Source organism: Schistocerca gregaria, chromosome X, assembly GCF_023897955.1.
Source record: "Schistocerca gregaria isolate iqSchGreg1 chromosome X, iqSchGreg1.2, whole genome shotgun sequence".
In the NCBI taxonomy this organism is placed as follows: Eukaryota; Metazoa; Arthropoda; class Insecta; order Orthoptera; family Acrididae; genus Schistocerca; species Schistocerca gregaria.
In genome coordinates, this window is record NC_064931.1 from 175,422,315 (window position 1) to 175,444,554 (window position 22,240).

The 22,240-nt window shown below is 40.0% G+C and overlaps 1 protein-coding gene across 4 annotated transcripts in view; it reads left to right on the forward strand.

The window, feature by feature from the left end:
- LOC126297385 (uncharacterized) overlaps window positions 1-22,240 on the forward strand; it is a 305,076-nt gene that overhangs the window by 239,915 nt on the left and 42,921 nt on the right. For all 4 annotated transcript variants that reach the window (XM_049988116.1, XM_049988117.1, XM_049988118.1 and 1 more), the window contains 2 exons: window positions 2,438-2,629; window positions 14,602-14,815. In XM_049988116.1, the coding sequence (XP_049844073.1) occupies window positions 2,438-2,629; window positions 14,602-14,815 (406 nt within the window). The remainder of the gene's footprint in view (window positions 1-2,437; window positions 2,630-14,601; window positions 14,816-22,240) is intronic.

Here is a 22,240-nt window from a genome sequence, read left to right on the forward strand (position 1 = left end):
TCTCGCTTGGACTGTGGTTGTCAAGTTTATGGTTTGGCTGCTCCTTCCACACTGCACGTGCTGGATCCAGTCCACCATCGTGGTATCCCTCACTACTAGCCCTGTTGATAGTCTCCTGATAGTCTCCCCATTTTCTGTTCGGCGGTCCCAGCTTCTGGTGTCTTCTGCACTCGCTGTCCATTCCTCTCCCACTCATCCTTCCTATTCTATCCTGTTCCAAGACTATGTACGTCGCCCACCTGATTCCCGTCCTCGAGCGGGTTTACCGGTTGGGCTCCACATTGCGTCTCTTTGCCGTGATTTTCAGCTTCCTTCTTTGTCCTGTCTTCCCCCCCCCCCCCCCCCCCCCCCCCCCCCCCCCCCCCCCTCCCAACACACACTGTGTCGTCTCTGCATTGGCCTCACCAGGCTGACCCATGGTTTTCTTTTGTGTGATGAAACCCCCCCCCCCCCACTTTGTGGTTGTGGAGCCTTCCAGTCAGTAGCCCACATTTTGGTTGAATGTCCCCTTCTTTTGGCTCTGCGTGCTAAGTAAGGCTCCCCCTCACTTTACCTTTGATGCTGGCTGATGATTCCTGGATGGTCAACCTGGTTCTTGGTTTCCTCTGGGAAAGTGCGTTTTATTCTCAGTTTTAAGGTTTTTCATCTCTCTGGTGTTGGGGCAGGGCGGTAGGTGTTGGGTATCTCCCATTATAAGCCATGTTTGGAGATTCCCGACTCCCCTCCCTGACTGAGATTCTCTTTTCTGCCCTTTTACTCTGTTTTTATCATTTTTTAGGATTGGTTAGTCTCCTTTTCCCATACACACTTCTACATTCTAGCGGTTGCACCTTTTAAGTCTCAGGTGGTCTTGCCTCTGCTGCTTCAGAGGTGGGATATTCCCTGCCTTTATCATAGCGTTGGGTTTTCTCTCTTGCTGACTTACCTCATTTTGTTTTTACCATTGACAACATGACTGCCCTTGTACATTTCTTAGCCCTTTCCCTTTTATCGTTCTGACTTTTCTGAGATGTCACACTATTGAAATTGACCACATTTGAAACAAGGGACTGATGACCTTGCTGTCTGGTCCCTTAAACCCCAAACAACCAATCAACCAACCACACCTGCCAAGCGAGTCTGTCAGCACTCACGGGAGCCCTATAAAACCTGCTGCGCAGGGGCTCGGTAGTCAGTCGTATTCCGACTGCGCTCTAGTGTTCTATACCATATGCATCATTGTTGCTTCTTAAATCTCACTACATCTCGGCCCTCAATCTGGTGTTCTGTATGGACTTGTCTACTGCCTTATTGCTGCTGTTCTCGTTTGTCCATAGCTGTTTTTCTGTGGGTTTTGGTGAGTAACCATCAATACCCTCAGCTAGTCAGCCTGTAGTACCCAATCTGATTCCGGTTACTAGATGGTGGGGAAGTAGAAACATTAAACTGAGGATAAAGTGCCATTGTCTGAATAAATGAGAAACTGGAACAGCTGGATTCCATATGTGCTATTTGACTGGTCTAGCAAAACTGCTTCACCTCATAACGTGTAAAAATGGCTTCCAAAATTCGGTTTCTGGAAGTTTTCACATGTGAATGCTGTGATTATACCAACTTTTTAACTTTAGCTAGCAGGCCTGTGTTGCGTAAAAACAATGTGATCACACACATGGTACATTGTTGCTTTCGTGCTCTTTGTATTTGGCAAACAGGTTCTTATCCATATTATGTTTCCAAATTGGGTTTCATCAGGTTATGTGCAATACCAGTAACTGAAAATTTGTTAAATTTTTGCTATTTATTTGCAGAAAATAAAAACCGTTTCAAACTGTCTCTATAAAATATCCCTTATGGGCAAAATCCACATTTATGAGGAAGTGTTGAGTTGTCAAATTTTGGGGAAAAGTTGCATTTATATTCAGACCAATCACAAAATGCAGACTTTTCAAGTCCCTAAATATAACTTACAGAAAAGCTGTGGTGTAGTGCCAGTTAATGATGGGGCACTCTTGTTCTGATTCAGTGCATAGTTATCGAGTCTGGATTGAACTGACGTTACTCCATAGTTCAAGGCACTATATGTTACGTGATATGAAATGGCTTAATCTTTGCTATGTGGAAGAATAAAGTTAAGCACAATGGCACAGAAATATTAATATATTACCATCTTATTTTCAAGGGTACTGGTGTTTAATATAGTTAGATTAGTTGAGTGAGTCATTAAGTATCTGAATTGCCTTTAATGACTGATATTTACAGATTTATCTTCTTAATTAAAAGGAAAATTTACCAATGACCTTCAGTAGCATTCATTCTGTCTTTAGGTGTGAATCTGAAAAGAGAATATTATCTATCATGGTTTTGTCTATGTTATTTATGCTATTGTTAAGATGTGTGTTTAAAATAATATTGTGACGTATTTGATTCTAAAACGTGGCCTTTCTTAATTAAATTGCAGCAATCAGCACCAGTTACACCACAGACCCAAATTTCATCAAATCCAGCTATGTTTGGCACTGTTTGTGATAGTGGAGGAAGCATTAGTTCACAGGGCTCAACTCCACCAACCAATCTTTCTTCAGCTTGTCTGCTTGTAGCAGCTGCTGTTGGTCCTCTTGCACCAGGTTTCAAATTCCCAAAAACTAAGAAGGTAAGTCAAATTATTTTGTTTAGTATTTCCACAGAATTCCATTGTTTGTTTGAAACAGACTGATCTAGATGTATCACTCCAACTGCACACGTCCCACATCATTACAGAGCCCCCAACACCTTGAACTGACTTATCCCATCTGTTTATGTAATAATTTATATATGTTTCTGGTAACATGTTGAAGAAATATAATTACAAATATGGTAATGGAATGTTCTGGTGGAAAAGTACTAACTCTCCAAATACTAGAGGCATTGTCATAGACAGTTCCATAAACAAGACTGAAAACTTCAATAGCTGTTGGACAAATCTTTTTTCTAGTAAGAGAGCGCACACACACACACACACACACACACACGCACACACACGCACACACAAACACAGTGTCTCTGCGAGGATGACAGCAGGTTCACCAGATAAGAATGCAGTAGGGAGAGGCAGCAGGCAGACATTATAGAGATGTAACATGGGCAATGGCACTAGTTTTTTTTCTTTTTCCTGCAGCATACAGAGGTGATGGTGACTTGGAGGAATGGAGTAGGAGGGCATGACATTGAGGAAGGGGAGACTGCGGGGAAGAGGTTGTGGGTGCAGGATGAATTAAGTTTGGGTCCTGGGACAGGATACATTGTATGTGAAGCCAGGACTAGCTGAGATTGAGGCCAGGAGGATGGCAGAAAAAAAGTATATGTGTTGCAAAGATAATGTCTATTTATGTGGTTAAGAGAAGCTGTTGTTGGAGGAAGGATCCAGATGCCATGAGTTCTGAAGTGGCTATTGAAATCCAGCTTGTTGTGCTAAACAGTGTGTTTGGCCCTCAGTGCTCAGTTTGGTTCTGGGCCACAGTTTAGTGGTGCCCATTCAGTTGATTGGGCAACTGGGTGGTGGTCATGGGCTCATAAAATGCTGTGTAGAAAGTGCAGTAGATCTGATATATGACATCACTGTTTTCACAGGGATCCCTGCCTCTGAAGTAATAGGAAAATCATGTGATAGCACTGGAGTAGGATACCATGGTTTGGTGTACTGGACACTTCTTGCACGTGGATCTTGAACAGGGATATGACTCATGTGGCAGGGGGTTTGTTAGCGGATGTGACAAATGAATGGACCAGGGTATTGCGCAGATTGATTGAACGGCAGGAAACCTCTCTGGGAGAGGCAGAAAAGATTGTGGGAAGGATGTTGCTCATTTCTGGGCACAATTATAGATAATCAAAGCTCAGGTGAAGGATATAATTCAGTTGTTCCAGTCCGAGGTAATACTGAGTGATGAGACTTGTGCTCCTCTGCAGCTGGTTTTTGAGGGTGATTGAAGAATTATAGTTGTATGAGGATATGGCATCGGAAATCTATATGTAGACTTGGTTTGGGGAGGGGGGGGGGGGGGGGGGGGGGTAACAGTGCCTGTCTGTGAATACCTTAGTTTGGTGACCTTCAGCATCTGGGTAAGGAAATTTCTGGTTGGCTATTAACAAGTGGCCAGACAGTATGGGTGTGATATTTTGGTGTGGAATGGATGACAGCAATCAAATAGCAGATATAAAGGGCTTGATAAAACCATAAGTATCGATGGATCCCTCAGAGCAGTGGAGGTCAGTCTCTAGGAAGGTGGCACATATGGCTGAGGTGGACCAAATGAAGCAAATAGGAGAGGTATTGAGGCTATGAAAGAATGAGGATAGGTGTCTTGGTCTTGTGTTCTGAGCATAAAGGTGTCATCAATGAACCTGAACCATGCACACACCCTCACTGATGAGTCAAAACATTATTACCACTGCCTATATTGTGAGATTGAATGGCACCTGTTAGTGTTGCAGACAAGTGATTCAGTGAGGTACACGAGAGGTGGATGGGAAATCACTCTAGTGACAACATGGACCACAAATAAGAAAATCCTCTGACATTAGCGACTTTCACAAAAGGCAGATTGTTATGGTCCATCACCTGGATATGAGCATCTTAGAAATGACAAACGTGTTGAATTTTTACAGGCTGCTGATGTGAGCGTCTACGGAAAGTGGTGGAAATACAGTGAAAGCGTAAGTAAGCCACAAGGTGTTGGATGTCTACACTTCATCAAAGAATGTATAGTAGATTGGAGGCTTGCCTCACCCCCCCCCCCCCCCTCCATGTGAAACAGAATAGGTGGTGATGTATGCCGGAATTCACAACAGAGTACGATGAGGATGCAGACACAAGTGTTGCAGCAGACTACCCCTACATGTTCCCGTGTTAACCGAATGACACCATCAGCTATGACTGTAGTGGGAAAGGGATCATTGAGAGTGGCCCTTGTGTCAATGGAAAAATATTGTCTTCACGTTTCTTGTTGCACCAGGTTGATATTCATGTCCAGACACACAGTCATCCAGGCAAACAGTTACTCAGAAGTTGCTGTTTACCACAGATGCAGGCAGCAGAGGCAGTATTATACGATGCAGGGCATTCAACTGGGCTTTCATGCGACCCGTAGTAGTAATAGAAGGCACTATGACAGCTGTGGAGTGTGTGAACATTATTACAGACCACCTGCATTGCTTCAGACATGATGTCTTCCCGGCAAATTTTCATTTGTCAAAGATTGTGAGAGAATAAGCATTGTCCACAAACTGATATAGAATTTCTTTGTGTTTTTGATCTATTTGAAAACAAGCATTGCATGAATCTGCTAAATGAAGACATTCACCAGTATGGCACAGTTAACTGCCCTGGAAAGGACCACAGCAAGTTGGTCAAAATGTCAGCAGTTTAGTTGCTTTAGTGTTTTATGATAATGTGGCCTAATGCCTAAATTTATTTTACTCAAAATGATACCAGCCGTTGAAGTCCATGAACTTATAATAGTGCGTGTGTCATTTATTTCGTGGTCATGTGTAGATGGCAACACTAAGAAGAGGCATACACAAGAAATACAATTTGTGACTGAGTAGCATTAGTCCAAGTCAGAGTTGTAAGTTGAGGAGGAGGAGAGCTAACACTAACCTTTGACACAAGTGGAAAATAAACACCAAAAAAAAAAAAAAAAAAAATTGAGAGAGTTAAAACTGATGAAAGTCCAATCATATGTGTGAATGTACTTATTAGGAACAAATGAGAAAGTGTGCAGAGAAGTGAGGGTGTGCATCATTTAATAATATGAACTCCATTCTTTTCTGCCATGAAGATGTCAGCAGACTAAGGTAGTTTCATCTTTAAAACCCTTGTTCTCTCTACACATATTTTTTTTTTAAACTATAAAATAACTTAACAGAACAATGAATATCATTCAATTAAATAGTTCTCATAATGTACAGGGTGTTTCAAAAATGACTTTACAACTTTAAAAATTCATATAGAGCTGGGTTTAGTGTTATTTTGTAGGGAAACACACAAAGTGTTTTTACCTTAAACTGAAGATAGTGTATCTTCCATTGGTTATCTTGCACACATCCTATCAGAAGTCAATTTCTTCCCAAACTCACTACAGTCTTGCAGGTAAGTGCAGGTAGAGAAGCTAGCACAGAAGGTACAAACATGATATCCTTGATGAATCCCCATAAAAAAAATCGAGCGGTGTCAGGTCTGGGGAACGTGGGTGCATCATGGCCAATCCATTCACCTGGAAAGCAGTTACTGAGAAAATCCTGGGTCTCAGCCTGGTAGTGGAGTAGTGCACCATCTTGGATGAAGTAAACATTTCATTCTTGGTCATCCTCATCAATCTGTGGTATCAAAAATTGTTGTAACATATCCAGTTACACTATACCATTGATGATTCTCTCCCGGGGGAAAAAAAGGGACTGTACACTTTGTTCTTGCTCAATGCACAAAAAACTTTCAGTTTAGGGCTCTCATGAGCATGTTCTATGTTTGATGCGGATTTTCGCTGCCCCAAATCCAAAAGTTATATGTGTTAACCTTGCCACGTAAGTGAAAAGTTGACTCGTCAGAAAATATGATTTTGTCCAAGAAATGTTCATTGTCATATAGTAGATTTAACATATTCGCACAGAAGTTCTCGAGAGCAATTTTATCAGTGTCTTCTTTTTTTAAAATTGTTTGTATGGTCGTCAATCTGTATGGTTTCAAATGCAAACAGTTTCTCAACACTTGCCAAACAGTTGTATGTGGGTTTTGCTGTTCATGATATGCACGCTGAGTTGATTTTGTAAGGCTGTTAATAAAACGTTCTCCCTCTGCTCAGTGATGTCATCAGATGTGCTTGGATGACCTGATGATTTCCCTTGTCTTACTGAACACCCTGTTTCTACACAACATTTATGCCACTCATGAATCGTAGGCCTACTAGGAGGATCTTTAGCATACTTGGTATGGAAGTTATGCTGAACTTTTGTCACCAACTTTAATTCTTCAAACCAGAACACACAGATAGTAATCTTAGATCCAGTGAAGACAGCCATCTTTAACGCAACCACTGGTAGCGCTCCTTATGGTGCAATTTGGCTCTGGCAATTTACATGAGACAAAACTTGATGTATTTCCCTACAAACTGACACTACAATCACCTCTGTAGGTACTATAAATTAAGTTATGTGAATTTTCAAAGTTGTAAAGTCCATTTCGAAACATGCTGTATAAAACTGTCTGTTGGCAGGTGTGATGACCTATGCCATGATGTAATAATCAGCTATGCTTTTATGATGTTTAAAACAAATTTCAAACAGTTCCTAACTTAGAAATGCACAGATCTGTTGTGATATTAATTAATTAAAGCTCACACCTCCAGCCACATGGAGTGGTTAAATTCTGACTTCTTTTTTAGCCAAGTACTCTTTGGTCACAGTCAAGTGGAAACTGACTGCCGTGTCATCTATGCTCTAATCCGTGTTTAATTGTTCTGCTGGCCATGAAGTCACTTGTATTAGCTCCATCAACAAATACAGCAATATTGATCAGTGGACAAAACTAATGTTTATCTGAGCTGTACTGTATGTGGGGGTCTATCCGTATGGACTGGTGTCTGCATGCTCTCGGCCATCATCATCTGGCAAAGCAGTGTAGCGTTTTCAAGATGCTAGTTCCTTATCCACTTCCGATGCCAAAAACTGCCACAAGAAATGAGCCACATGCAAAAGTTCTTCCAAGAAAATGGCTACAATCATTGGCAGATTTTGCAGGCAAGCCATTCCAGAGGAAATGTGCAGATAAAACACTCCTAAAGAACAATTTTATAAGCTTGTGATTTTCTTCATTTTGTGTTTAGTTAGCAGGAAAATTAGCTGGCTGTCAGAGCGGAACAACATTACAGTAAATGAACTGAAGACGCATGTGAAGGTTGATACAGGATTCAGATCGCCACCGTAAATAACAGACTTTGTGAGTTTGGCCAATATCATGTCTGGTCAAAAAAGAAGGGCGCATGAGAAGCAATGTTAAACAGAACAAGAGATGTGTTTACATCTATATTATCCTGAGAAATCACGCATGGCAGAACATGCTCAAGAATATAGATACCAAATTTCTTTCATCAATACTTTTATAATTTGAAGGTTAAGTAATGTCTGGGATAACGTAATAATAGAAAATATCAACAACAAAGATGGTGGTGGGCACCACTGTAGTGTGTGGGATCCAGCAGTTGTAGGGTTCAAGTGAGTACGGAACGTAAATATTATCTAATTTCCCAATAGACTGAACACCAGTGATGCCACAAGTGGCAGAAAAGCTAAATAAGGATGATGTCGCTGTCTGACAATGGACAGGTAATACCTGACCAAAAGGTTGTGGGAATTTATGCACCTGATATTGCTTTAAGTCCAAGAAGATTTTGTTACTTGTCAATTTCATTTATCTGTGCCTGTCTCTACTAGTATCCAGCTGTTAACCGCTCTGAAGAACACTGCAGTAAGTTGGTCGAAATGTTGGAAATGTAGCTTCCTTAGTGAGTTATAATATGCGACCTAATACCCAAAATTATTTTATTCAGAATACATAACTATTGTTTGTGGAAATGGATAAGTTCAACAATTACTTTGAATATTTCATTCCTTGTTGATGACTTAAATTCAAAAGATATTTCCGTAAATTATTGTGTATGGTTATTCTTCCTTGGAAAAAATGATACCTTATCTCTTGTTTCTTCTAAGTCCAACATATTGATATAGTTATTTAGTTCTTGTCCCAAGAAATTGAAGATGGATAAACATAAAGTAAAATGTAATTGATATCCATCGTCGGTTTTGTCACAATATAAAAATATGCTACCCGTACATTCAGTCTGTACCTGATGACAGTTGCTATTCACCAAATTCTCTCTCTCTCTCTCTCTCTCTCTCTCTCTCGCTCTCGCTCTCTCTCGCTCGCTCTTATTAAAACTGTGGGCCAGACCGGGACTCAGGACTAGGACCTTTGCCTTTCACAGGCAAGTGCTCTGCCAACTGAGCTATCCAAGCACGACTCATAACTTCAGGTCCAGATTGTATACCGATTAGGTTCCTTTCAGATTACGCTGATACAATAGCTCCCTACTTAGCACTCATATACAACCGCTCGCTCACCGATAGATCTGTACCTACAGATTGGAAAATTGCGCAGGTCGCACCAGTGTTAAAGAAGGGTAGTAGGAGTAACCCATCGAACTACAGACCTATATCATTGACGTCTGTTTGCAGTAGGGTTTTGGAGCATATACTGTATTCAAACATTATGAATCACCTCGAAGGAAACGATCTATTGATACGTAATCAGCATGGTTTCAGAAAACATCGCTCTTGTGCAACGCAGCTAGCTCTTTATTCGCATGAAGTAATGGCCGCTATCGACAGGGAATCTCAAGTTGATTCCGTATTACTAGATTTCCGGAAAGCTTTTGACACCGTTCCTCACAAGCGACTTCTAATCAAGCTGTGGGCCTATGGGGTATCGTCTCAGTTGTGTGACTGGATTCGTGATGTCCTGTCGGGAAGGTCGCAGTTCGTAGTAATAGACGGCAAACCATCGAGTAAAACTGAAGTGATATCAGGTGTTCCCCCGGGGAAGTGTCCTGGGACCTCTGCTGTTCCTGATCTATATAAATGACCTGCGTGACAATCTGAGCAGTTCTCTTAGGTTGTTCACAGATGATGCTGTAATTTACCGTGTAGTAAGGTCATCCGAAGACCAGTATCAGTTGCAAAGCGATTTAGAAAAGATTGCTGTATGGTGTGGCAGGTGGCAGTTGACACTAAATAACGAAAAGTGTGAGGTGATCCACATGAGTTTCCAAAGAAATCCGTTGGAATTCGATTACTCGATAAATAGTACAAGTCTCAAGTCTGTCAATTCAACTAAGCACCTGAGTGTAAAAATTACGAACAACTTCAGTTGGAAAGACCACATAGATAATATTGTGGGGAAGGCGAGCCAAAGGTTGCGTTTCATTGGCAGGACACTTAGAAGATGCAACAAGTCCACTAAAGAGACAGCTTACACTACACTCGTTCGTCCTCTGCTAGAATATTGCTGCGCGGTGTGGGATCCTGACATGCAGCTCCTTGTTTTAGATGTAAATTCTAAGCAGATTATCAAGACTGCTAAATCTGAATACAGGAGAGTATTCAATCAACCAAAAATTGAGTGTTTTAGAAAACTGCTCAAAGATATGAACTGGAAAGATGTTTATAGTGCTCATGACATGAATGAAAAATATAACACATTCATGAACAATGTCAGTACCATGTTTGAAAACTGTTTTCCTCTAAAAGTTACTCAAATTAAACCGAAGTCTATAATAAAACCATGGATCACATAAGGAATAAAGATTTCCTGTAAGACAAAAAGGAAAATGTATATGTCGACCAAGAATAGCTCCAATGCTGATGATTTAGCTAAATACAAGTAATACTGTAAAATATTTAAAAAAAGTAATTCAGGCATCTAAACAAATACACTACGAGAAGAAGATAGCAATGTCAGGGAACAAAATAAAAACAATGTGGGATATAGTGAAAGAGGAGACTGGTAGAACCAGAAAGGAACAGGAGCAAATAGCACTAAGGGTAGATGACAGATTAGTAACCGATGGGCATAGTGTGGCAAATCTATTTAACAAGTACTTTATATCCATTACTGATAGAATGGGATTGTCAGGATCAGTAAATAATGCCCTTGAATATCTGAAACTAGCCTTTATAAATAGCTTTAGGAACATGAATATGTCACTCACATCACCAAAAGAAATAACTTCCATAATAAAATCTTTAAAAACAAAGCATTCTAGTGGTTACGATGAAATATCAACAAAGTTAATTAAGGCATGTTCTTGTGAGTTTAGTACAATTCTAAGTTACTTGTGTAACCCGTCAATTATAACTGGGACATTTCCTGACTGGTTGAAATATGCAGATGTTAAGCCTCTATTCAAGAAAGGGGATAAAGAGATGCCATCAAACTACAGACTGATTTCACTTTTTCCAGCATTCTCAAAAATTTTAGAAAAAGTAATCTACAGGCAGCTTCTGAACCATCTGACCACAAATAACATATTATCAAGAACACAGTTTGGATTTCTGAAGGGTTCTGATATCAGAAAGGCTATTTACACCTACAGTGAAAATGTACTTAATTCATTAAATAACAAGTTACAAGCAGCAGGTATTTTCTGTGATTTGTCAAAGGCATTCAATTGTGTAAACCACAACATCTTTTTAAATAAATTAGAATTCTATGGTGTCACAGGGAGTGCTGCAAAATGGTTCAAGTCATACCTCGCTAACAGGAAACAAAGGGTGTCAGTCCAAGGGACTAATGAATTAAGTCATCAGTCATCATCAGAATGGGAAGAAATTACATGTGGTGTCCCACAAGGATCCATCTTAGGGCCATTGCTTTTTCTTGTGTACATTAATGATCTCTCATCAGTTACACTGCCAGAAGCAGAGTTCGTTTTGTTTGCAGATGACGCAAGTATTGCAATAAATAGTATGTCGAGTGTAGTTCTAGAAAGATCTGCTAATGATATTTTCATGGGTATTAATAAATGGTTTAAAGCCAACTCACTGACATTAAACTTCTAAAAGACTCACTATATGCAATTCAGAACCTGTAAGAGCTTTCCACCCAGCATATGCATAAAGTACGAAGAAGAGCAGATAGAAGAGGTTGACAGTCTTAAACTCCTGGGATTACAACTTGATAATAAATTCAGTTGGGAGGAGCACACCACAGAACTGCAGAAACGCCTTAACAAATCTGTTTTTGGAATTCAAGTGTTAGCAGACATAGGCGACATAAAAGTGAAAAAGCTTGCATACTTATCCTACTTTCATTCCATAATGTCATATGCTATAATATTTTAGGGTAACTCTTAAAGTCAAACAAAAGTTTTCAGAGTCCAAAAGTATGTAATATGTATTATTTGTGGAGTAAACTCACGGACGTCTTGTAGAAACCTCTTCAAAGAACTGGGTATACTAACTACTGCCTCTAGTATATTTACTCCTTAATGAAATTTGTCCTAAATAATATATCTCTTTTTCCAACAAACAGCTCAGATCATACATACAATACCAGGAACAAAAATGATCTGCACAAGGACTTAAAAGCACTTACTTTAGTTCAAAAAGGGGTCCACTACTCATCTTCAATAATTTGCCAGCAAACATAAAAAATTTAGTTATAAATAGAGATCAGTTTAAAAGGAGCCTGAAAGACTTACTAGTAGCCAACTCCTTCTACTCCATTGACGAATTTTTTAGTAGAAACAAATGATGTGTTGTATATATTTATACTATTAGTATTGTTATTTCAGCTTAAAAAAAAATAAAAAATACAAAATAAAAAAAAGGTGACATGTTCCACATCCACGAGGATCTCCTCAATATGGATCTATGGAACGAAAACTAATCTAATCTAATCTAACCAGGTGGGATTGACGGAGGACATCGAAAGGGTGCAAAAAGTGGCAGCTCGTTTTGTATTATCACATAATTGGGGAGAGAGTGTGGCAGATATGATACGCGAATTGGGATGGAAGTCATTACAGCAAAGACGTTTTTCGTCACGGCGAGATCTTTTTACGAAATTTCAGTCACCAACTCTCTCTTCCGAATGCGAAAATATTTTGTTGAGCCCAACCTACATAGGTAGGAATGATCATCAAAATAAAATACGAGAAATCAGAGCTCGAACAGAAACGTTTAGGTGTTCATTATTCCCGCGTGCTGTTAGGGAGTGGAATGGCAGATACATTTATGATTGTGGTTCGATAAACCCTCTGCCAAGCACTTAAATGTGAATTGCAGAGTAGTCATGTAGATGTAGATATAACTGCCCTCATAAATTTATTTCTGCCAGTATCTCATCTCCTATTTCCAAACTTAACAGAAGTTATCCTGCGTACCTTGAGGGACTAGCACTTTGGAAGAAAGGATATTGCGGAGGCGTATCTTAGCCACAGAAGGGATTCTTTCTCAGATAAATTTTCTCTCTACAGTGAAGTGTGTGCTGATTTGAAAATTCCTGCCAGATTAAAACTGTATGCTGGACCAGGACTCCAATCAGCACACACTCCTCTGCAGAGTGGAAACAGTCCCCCAAGATGTGGCTACCCATGTCTCTGCAATATCCTTTCTCCCAGGAGAGGTATGCAGGAGAACTACAGTTAATTTTGGAAGATAGAGATGAGGTACTGGTGGAAGTAAAGGTGTGAGTTGGGGTCATGGGTCATCAGTCAGTAGAGCACTTGCCTATGAAAGGCAAAGGCCCCAGGTTTGAATCACAATCCAGAACTCAGTTTTAATCTTTCAGTCTGCCAGGAAGTTTCCAATCAATGCACACACTGCTGCTCAATGCCTCTTGTGGTTGGTGACTGGTGATCTCTTCTCATACACACATTGTAGTCCATCCCATATTTTCCAGTTGTTCTACATCAAAATTAAGTGACTACAACTTCCATTCTCTGCAAAAAATCATCTATTTTGTTGATCAAAATTCTGTTGATAAATAGTATGTTACATATCAGTATTGTGAAAAGGGAAGTTGCTACCCACCGTATAGTAGAGATACTGAGTCGTAAATAGGCACAACAAAAAGACTGTCACAAATAATGTTTTCGGCCAGTAAGGCCTTCATCAAAAATAGACACCCCCCCCCCACACACACACACACACACACACACACACACACACACACACACACACACACACACACACCCGCGCGCGCGCCCACACACACACACACACACAAACACACACACACACACACACACACACACACCCGCGCGCGCGCACACACACACACACACACACACACACCCGCGCGCGCACACACACACACACACACACACACATACACACACACAGAGAGAGAGAGAGAGAGAGAGAGAGAGAGAGAGAGAGAGAGAGAGAGTTGCCTGAGACTGCAGTCGTGGATGTGTGTCGTCGTCTATTTTTGACAAAGGCCTTACTGATTGAAAGTTTTATTTGTGACAGACTTTTTGTTGTGCCTATCTGTGACTCGACATCTCTGCTATATGGCGAGCAGCAACTTTCCTTTACATAACACTGGTACATCCCATCCTAGATTTTCCATTTTTTGATTTGTATATTTTATCTCAGTTCTCTTCCACTTTAGTGAACGTCCTTTGCAAGTGTACTGAATGAACTAAAATACGAGGTTAATCTTATTGATTTTTTTCCTCGGAGTTCCATTTTGTATTTTTCAACAAACTAGGTTGAAATTATGTACTAGTTACACTAATTTGATGTAATGAATTTCAGTGCGAGAGTTCTGTCCTGTTATTTGTCCAGCACACAGGTGTAATACACTATAAAATTTTAAATTTATTGTGCATTCTAATGAAATGCAGTAGTTCTTGTAATTGAACTTGTGTTTTCAGTTTCAGAAGACATAGAACCCATTTTCAATTGTGATTGTGTCAGCTTCATTACCATTCCTTCTATTGAAGAGTCTGAACCATTTATTCTGTAGTGCAAGAAAAAGTTTTAAAAACTGTTTATGAGAACTGAATGGTACACATGTTTTCAATTTAGGTTCTGATGAATGAATGGCTAAGCAAGTCTCCAGATCCTCCCGCAGTACCACCTTTACCTTCACCACCAGTGCCAAGTGACTGCCCAAGGTCCTCAGCTGGTTTAGAACCTGGAATAAATCGGCTGGTACAAGGGCCAGCGTCTGCAAAAAAGAGGTGGCTTCGTCAAGCTATAAGTGAAGAATGCGATTCTCCAAGTCCCAACAGTCGACCAGGTAAACATGTTGATAGACATTGTAGTCACTTCCATTTTACTTCCAATTACCTATAAATACTTGATGTTATAATATGTAATAATACAATGCTACATTTATATTTGTTTTTAACACCATGTGACTTTTTGTTTTCATGTTTTATGGTCTTTCAACATCAAAATTAGTTAAACCTGATAATGATTGCAACCCAGTGAGAAAAATAGTACGAGTTTGTATGAAAACTACCAAATAAATGTGCTCAGTTATTTTCAGTAACTTTACTGGAAAGAGTGAAACATGGTGGAAATTACTAGAAACTGTACCCTCCTGAGCAAACTGTGTGCACTATTTCAGAATTTGACACAGATGATCATACACCAAAACCACCACCAAGAGACACTATACCCCCGCCGGCGAAACATTGCACTTGACAGTTTGCTTTTTGTCTAGTTAGGTTGGCTATACTGTAATAGCGATGTTGCAATAGCAGCCTCTATACACACAGCAGACGATACAGTTTTCCGTCCCGTCTCGTAAATGCAAGCGATTGAGCAATTACAATGTATATAAAAACTCGTTTTTAGTTGTACTACAATGACAGGAAGTAAACAACCGTATAATAATGCATGTAAAAGCATAACAATGCGCACCCTTTCGATAACGGAGCAAAGAAATACAAAAAACAAGCATCTGACGACTGGTACTTTAAAATCAATAATGTACGTAGTTTACAAAATAAATAATAACCGAGATTGCAATAAATAACCAATATTAGAATTTTTTCACTCACCAATTTACAGCGATAATGGCGCAATTCCATCCAGCTCGCCATCGTCACTGTTGTCCGATTCATCGCTAAAACCGTCGTCATCGGCAAGACAAATCATTAATTGTTCATGGCCACTGATAATGCCTTCTATTGTCTGTGCTGCTCGTATAAGCTTCTCGACGCGCTCTACTTTTTTTTCTCCATGAGGCTGCATCCACAGTCACAAGAGCTTCACGCAACAGCTTTTCCACCTCTGTTATTGTAAAGGACTTGTTGTTGTTCCTTACATACATTTTTACGTCACTCCATACTAACTCAATAGGGTTGAAATGGCAGTGATATGGTGGCAGCCTTATTACAGTATGACCCTGCTCCTTGGCAATTTCGTCTACTACGTATGTGGGTGTCGTAGGCTTATTTTCTTTAACAAGAGAATATAACAGAACCTTTGTCATACCCATATCCGCTGCAATATTTCGATCCTGTAACCACTGCACCATAACTTCTTTCCGATCATTTGTAGTTGGGGCTTTGTTCTGTATCACCGAATGATATGGAGCATTGTCCATTACAATTGTTGTAGGGACAGGAAATTGTTTTAAAAGGTTCCTGAACCACTCAACAAATCGTGCGTGATCCATATCTTCATGGTAATCACCAGTCTTTTTGGATCTAAAAACTAAAAGTGCGTCAGGGACAAAACCACTGGAGGAGCCTGCATGGACCACAATTAATCTAGCTCCTCTTCCCGTCGGCTGATGGCCGCTACTGCTGGGTGTGTTATCCGTCCAACATTTACTGACAGCTTCCCCGGCATTAACCCACGTTTCGTCTAGCCAAATTATGGAATGAATGTCTCTGCCCACAATTTTGTGCAAGAAAATGCTACGAGCGGTAACAATATGTGCCCTCTCTAACAGTACTTTGCGTCCGTCTAGCGTTTTGTAACGGAAACCCATATTTTTTAGCACAATTTTTAGTGATGTTTTACCACCCCTGAAGAGTTCACTTTCTTTTAAAGAGATTAATAACTTAGCTACAGTCGGATACTCTTTTCTGCTGTAGTAAGCATAAACATGCCTACGAACTGCATCAGTCTGGAAAGAATCTAAATCTGTGACAGGACTTCGCCGCTTTTTCTTCTTTCCCGGGGTTGATAAAAATGTATTATTTGATCCAGACAGCTCGGAATCATTACGGCTCACTTCAGTATCTTCCAAGTTTTGTAGTAATACTCCCTTACTTACTACCGTTCTTGCACTAATACCAAGAGTTTTCGACGTACGTTCCACCACTTTGTCGGCAGGAATTGATGGCTGTCCATGAATGCTTACGTAGTTTTTCTCCTGCTCGTAAAACTCACGAGTTCTGCGTAGCAACTCCAGTGCCTGGCTGTTTAGTGGCACCCCTCGACGCAAAGGATTGTCACTAGGTGAACGAAGTCTTTTCGGTGGCATTTTCCAAGTACGTAAACTCACAACGTAACAAAAGTCACAACGATATAGCACACAGTACAACGAAAACACGCGGTAAACAACACACAACTCACGTTGTATACACATGCACTAAACAAAGCCGGCAACGCAGGAACTTTGACGTCACAGCACGTGAGTAACAGCAGTGCTCACTGCGCTGTGATTGGCTGGCGCCCCACGCTGAACGCCTAGCGCCTATCGTTCTTCACTTGTTACTCTGTTACGCTGCCAACTTCATACGCAAACATCAAGTGCAATGTTTCAGCGGCCCGGGTATAGACTCATATTTGGGAGGACAGTAGTTCGAATCTCCAACCAACATTCCAGATTTAGATTTTCCATGAATTCCCAAAAATTCTTAAACAATTGCAGGATGGTTGCTTTGAAAGGGCATAGCTGATTTCCTTCCCCTACAGGAGCCTGTGCTCCTCATTTAATGACCTTGTCATCAATGGGCAATTGATCTGTAATCATCCTTTATCTCAAGCTCCCTACACTGGTTGATACTTTCACTATAATCCATGCATCAGATGACTGTCTTAAAACCCAGAGAGGCGTTAACAGCTCCATACAGGATTTGTGATTCATGTCGTCGTAAGAGCTGTGACACTGGTTATGCAAATCTCCCATTTTATGTTCATAAAGAAGCAAAGCATCTTTTGGTAGTGTACCAATTCCTCGATGAAATTGTGTAGTGTGTCAAGATTTTATATCCATATACAACCTAGGGGTACCTGCAGGGTTTTTTTTTTTTTTTTTTTTTCTCCCCCCTCAGTAGGTGCAAAAAATTTTCACCATAGGCAGATGGATATGTGGATGTGTGTGTGTGTGTGTGTGTGTGTGTGTGTGTGTGTGTGTGTGTGTGTGTGTGAGAGAGAGAGAGAGAGAGAGAGAGAGAGAGAGAGAGAGAGAGAGAGAGTGAGTATACCTGTCCTTGTTTCCCCCTAAGGTAAAACTTTCCACTCCGGGGATTGGAATGACTCCTTACCCTCTCCCTTAAAACCCACATCCTTACGTCTTTCCCTCTCCTTCCCTCTTTCCTGATGAAGCAACCGTGGGTTGTGAAAGCTTGAATTTTGTGCATGCGTTTGTGTGTCTATCAACATACCAACGCTTTCGTTTGTTAAGTTACATCACCTTTGTTTTTAGATATATTTTTCCCACGTGGAATGTTTCCCTTTTTTCTTACCACTAATAATTGTTTAAGTGCTTAAAAACACTGCACATGCAGTGAACGCAGTTGGATTTAAATTAACAGTTTGGGAAGAGAGAGAGGGGGGGGGGGGGGACCAGTTCACTACACTCAACTGTGTAAACCTGGTCAAATTCACTTACATTAGTGTGAAAGCTTCTTTTATGCACTTAACAATAGTGTTCTGCAGCTGCATAGTGTACTAACTAACAACAATTCTTTCATGTGATACGGCTCTATTTTGGAATAGGCCTATGCATTCTAATATGCTTACTGAATTACTATTGTTCCCTGAAGAGCATTTGTCGTTTCATGGTAAGCCAGATGTTTTCCCCTTATATGCAATTTAGAAATACTGATGCACTTTTAGTACCATGTCAGAGTTATGAACATAAAAAACTAACATTATAACTGTAGTAAAACCTGTTTTTATATTAGCAGACTGTACATTTTGCCGCCATTTTCGTTTGGTCCTGTCCTAAGCTTTTTCTCTCTGAACTACTTGTTTTCCTGCTATTGAAAATCGACATTCGGAAGTAACTGAAGGATATCTTGTCATCCTTCCCTTCAAACAATGTTTAGAAAGCTCCATCCTCCCCTCTTCCTAAATTAATTGGATGATGATCCCAAATTATTCGTTTTTTCCTTCTCCTTTTCATTATTCGACAGTATAACAATACTTAGATTTTACTATCTGTTCATTTCAAACAAAACTGTACGTTTAAAAACAATGAATAATTTACGTAACACATTAAAATTAAATGAATGTGTTTGATGATGAAAGTACATTTCCTTTAATCTGCTGACTCATGCGGTGGTGACGGTCAATTGACCTGGCGGAAAATATCAGCTGTGAGTGCAACCGGCCTTAAAGACCTGGTCAGAAAGAGCGCGGCCTTGCAGTCTGACCTGTGGCCTCGAACAGCAACAGCAACGGCCAGGTCACATCGTTGTTGTATATAGATGTCGGTCACACAGAACGCGATTCTGGTCGGCTCGCCGCACCGGCTGACATCAAGTTTCAACACAGACAGATTCGCAGCAGCCCGTAGCGGCTGTTTGCATTTGCTGGCGCATTTGACAGCAACGGTGCGAGCCAGATCTTTGATACCACACTACATGTGCAGGCTGCTATGTGATGAGGTTACGTCCATTTCCACGGTGTGACAGCTGACGCAGCAGCAACCGCTTTTGCCTGTGCAGTGTTCCTTCACCCGGTCATCCGCCCTGCCTGACCCACACAGGCAGACTGCAACGTTGTGTGTGATGAGGCCTTCAAGACACTGAAAATCAGTTTTTATATTTCCTGTATGTTTGGAAACTGGCACATCTGGGATATATTATAGGAGCGAAGCCTAGAAACACAGGTGGCCCTTGTGACTCCTAAGGGATTGAGACCACTCATTTTTAAGTCATTATCAAACTATCACAAACAAGCCATCATTGTCTCATTAATCATCAGTCACTTATTAGTTACCAGCTCTCTACAATATGCCATATCGATCAAATGCCTGGGTGGTTAATGGCGAACCCTCGCTTGCAATACTGAAGTAAATGGCAACTGGCAAATGTTTCAAACTTGTCCCATTTTGGCGACTCCACATGGTTGTAGAGAGGAGACATATAAAACTGGAAATGCATTTCCGAATAAAATTTGGCAGCTCTGCAAAGTTTAGATTCGTGTCCTATGCTATATTCTTACAGGCAGACGCCCTAGTGTCAGCCACATAGGTTTTAGATGAATTCGCTGTTTCTCACACATTTGCTGTTAAGGTGTCTCATTTTAAGAGTTAATGTTGTGGGAATATTCTGAATTGCTCTTGTAAATGCACATTTTTAGGCACAGTACCATGTCAGTAAGTGCACCCCTGCTGAGAGATGTTACTAGGTGCTTAAAATAAATAACAACAATTTCAGATTGTTAAATAGGTAAAAATAAATTATTTTCTCTTTTTAAGTAAGAATAAATCGTTCATTTTCGCCTGCCTTAATACATTTTCTTGCTATTTACTCTTTTCTCTGTTAGTCCCCTGATAAGTGAAAGAAAAAAAAGAAAACAGGGCCTTACTTTCTATTTTGTAAAGTAAAAACTAAATGTACACAATAATTTCCGCAACCCATAACACATTCATGTCTTAACAAATTTTGTGAACTTCGGTTGTAAGGATGATGTGACTTTTATTGTTACAAACATTTTAATGTAGTTTGAAATAGTGTTGTAAATTTAATATTAAGAACAAAAGAAGGCATACGATCGTAGAAATCGGTTCTGTTATTAATAATGTGCAAAACTTGACTACTCACATACTTGCATTACTTAAACAGAAATTGAATTCGTCTCGGGTCCTTCCCATAACTATCTACCACTTTTTTGATAAAGGACTCCTCCTCTGATTTTATGTCACGATGAACTGACACCATACACAAACAACTGAGTCGATTATCTGCCATGGTAGTTCTTAGCCACGTTTTCACGCGCCTGAGAGTGCTGCAAACAAACATGACGTAGGCCTATGCTAATTTATACAGCGTAGCCTTCTTCAATTACTCTATTGTGATAATGTTTCAAACAAGATTGAAAAATAATTAGAAGAAATGTTTAATCTGACTTAAGAAATTGTTTCAAAGTCTTTCTAATTAAGTAATTACAATCAGAAAAGTGTTACTGTGGTAATTAAGTACCTGATCGATCTTTCCGCAGAGCAGGTGGTTGCCGGTAAGCTAAGGGCTATCTTCAAGGCTGAAGCTGTGGCGGGCAAGAATTTGACTTTGTCCAGTAGATCAGTTAGACTTAATTCAGCAATATCTCCTTCAGGTGTTTTATCGCGTTTCCACGTATTGATCCATGTCCGTGCTTCTTCAGTGAAGTTATCTAAAAGATCACCATAAAATCTTTTGATATTTATTATCATTTTCATATTTGGGTTGCTTTGGGATTTCATTACCTCTGGGTGCAAGCAGAAAATCTCCAAAGATGCCTTGTTTTCTTCTGAAAACTGTTCTTACAAGGACTGGACTAGAGAATCCAAATATGGAATAAAGAGAGATTTTCTGTAGTACTCAGCGAAAGAAACTGATGGATGATTTGAACGATGTATTTGTTGTGCAACAACTTGCGGTTGTCGAATGCCAGTGATTTATTCCAAGTGCTCTATAGCTGCTTTCAGCACTGTTCATTGTCATTTCAAATTCGGCTTCTGCATTTTCTCTGTCATCCAATAACATTTTTACAATTCCTTGAATGTGTTCTGAAACTTCTAACAAGTTAATGTTTACTGATTGTAGGATATTGGTGACAGGCTCTAGTTTGGCCGAATATTTTGCTATGACTTTTAATGTAACAATAAATGTTGGAGAAGTAAGTGTGCAGTAAAGTTGCCAGGCTTTCTGCCTAGTTTCATGATCTCCTTCTTTATGTAAAATTGCTAATGCTTCAACAATTTCTAAAAACTTATAATTAAATTTCCTTATAGACTTATGCTTCTCAGACCAGCGTGTCACACACAGTTTTTGAAGGTTCCCAACCAGGACTTTCCTTTGCATGCTCCCCTGGAAAAAAGAAATTCCTTCTTTGATAGTACCAATGGCATTTCTAACTTTTGGCAAGGTGTTCAAATCATTCAAAACTAAATTAAGTCTATGGCTAGCACAATGATAGAAGGGAGCCTTGGGATATTTCTCAGCAATTATCTTTTGTACTCTGCCAATTTTACCGGCCATTGTACTGCACCCGTCATAGCCTTGTCCTACCATCTGATCTAGATTTAAAACCCAAGCAGATAAAGTAGATATTATTGTGTTGGAGATACGTTTTGCATCTAATCTTGCTAATGGTGTAAATCCAAGGAAGTCTTCTCTGACAACATTAGTTGCAAGGTCAAAATAACGTGCAGAAAGAGAAAGTTGTTCTGTGCCTGCAGTATCCATTGTTTCGTCTGCCAAAACTGAAAATGATTTGCTGTTATTGATGGTATTAATCAAATCATTTCTTAGTACTTTGGCGCATACAT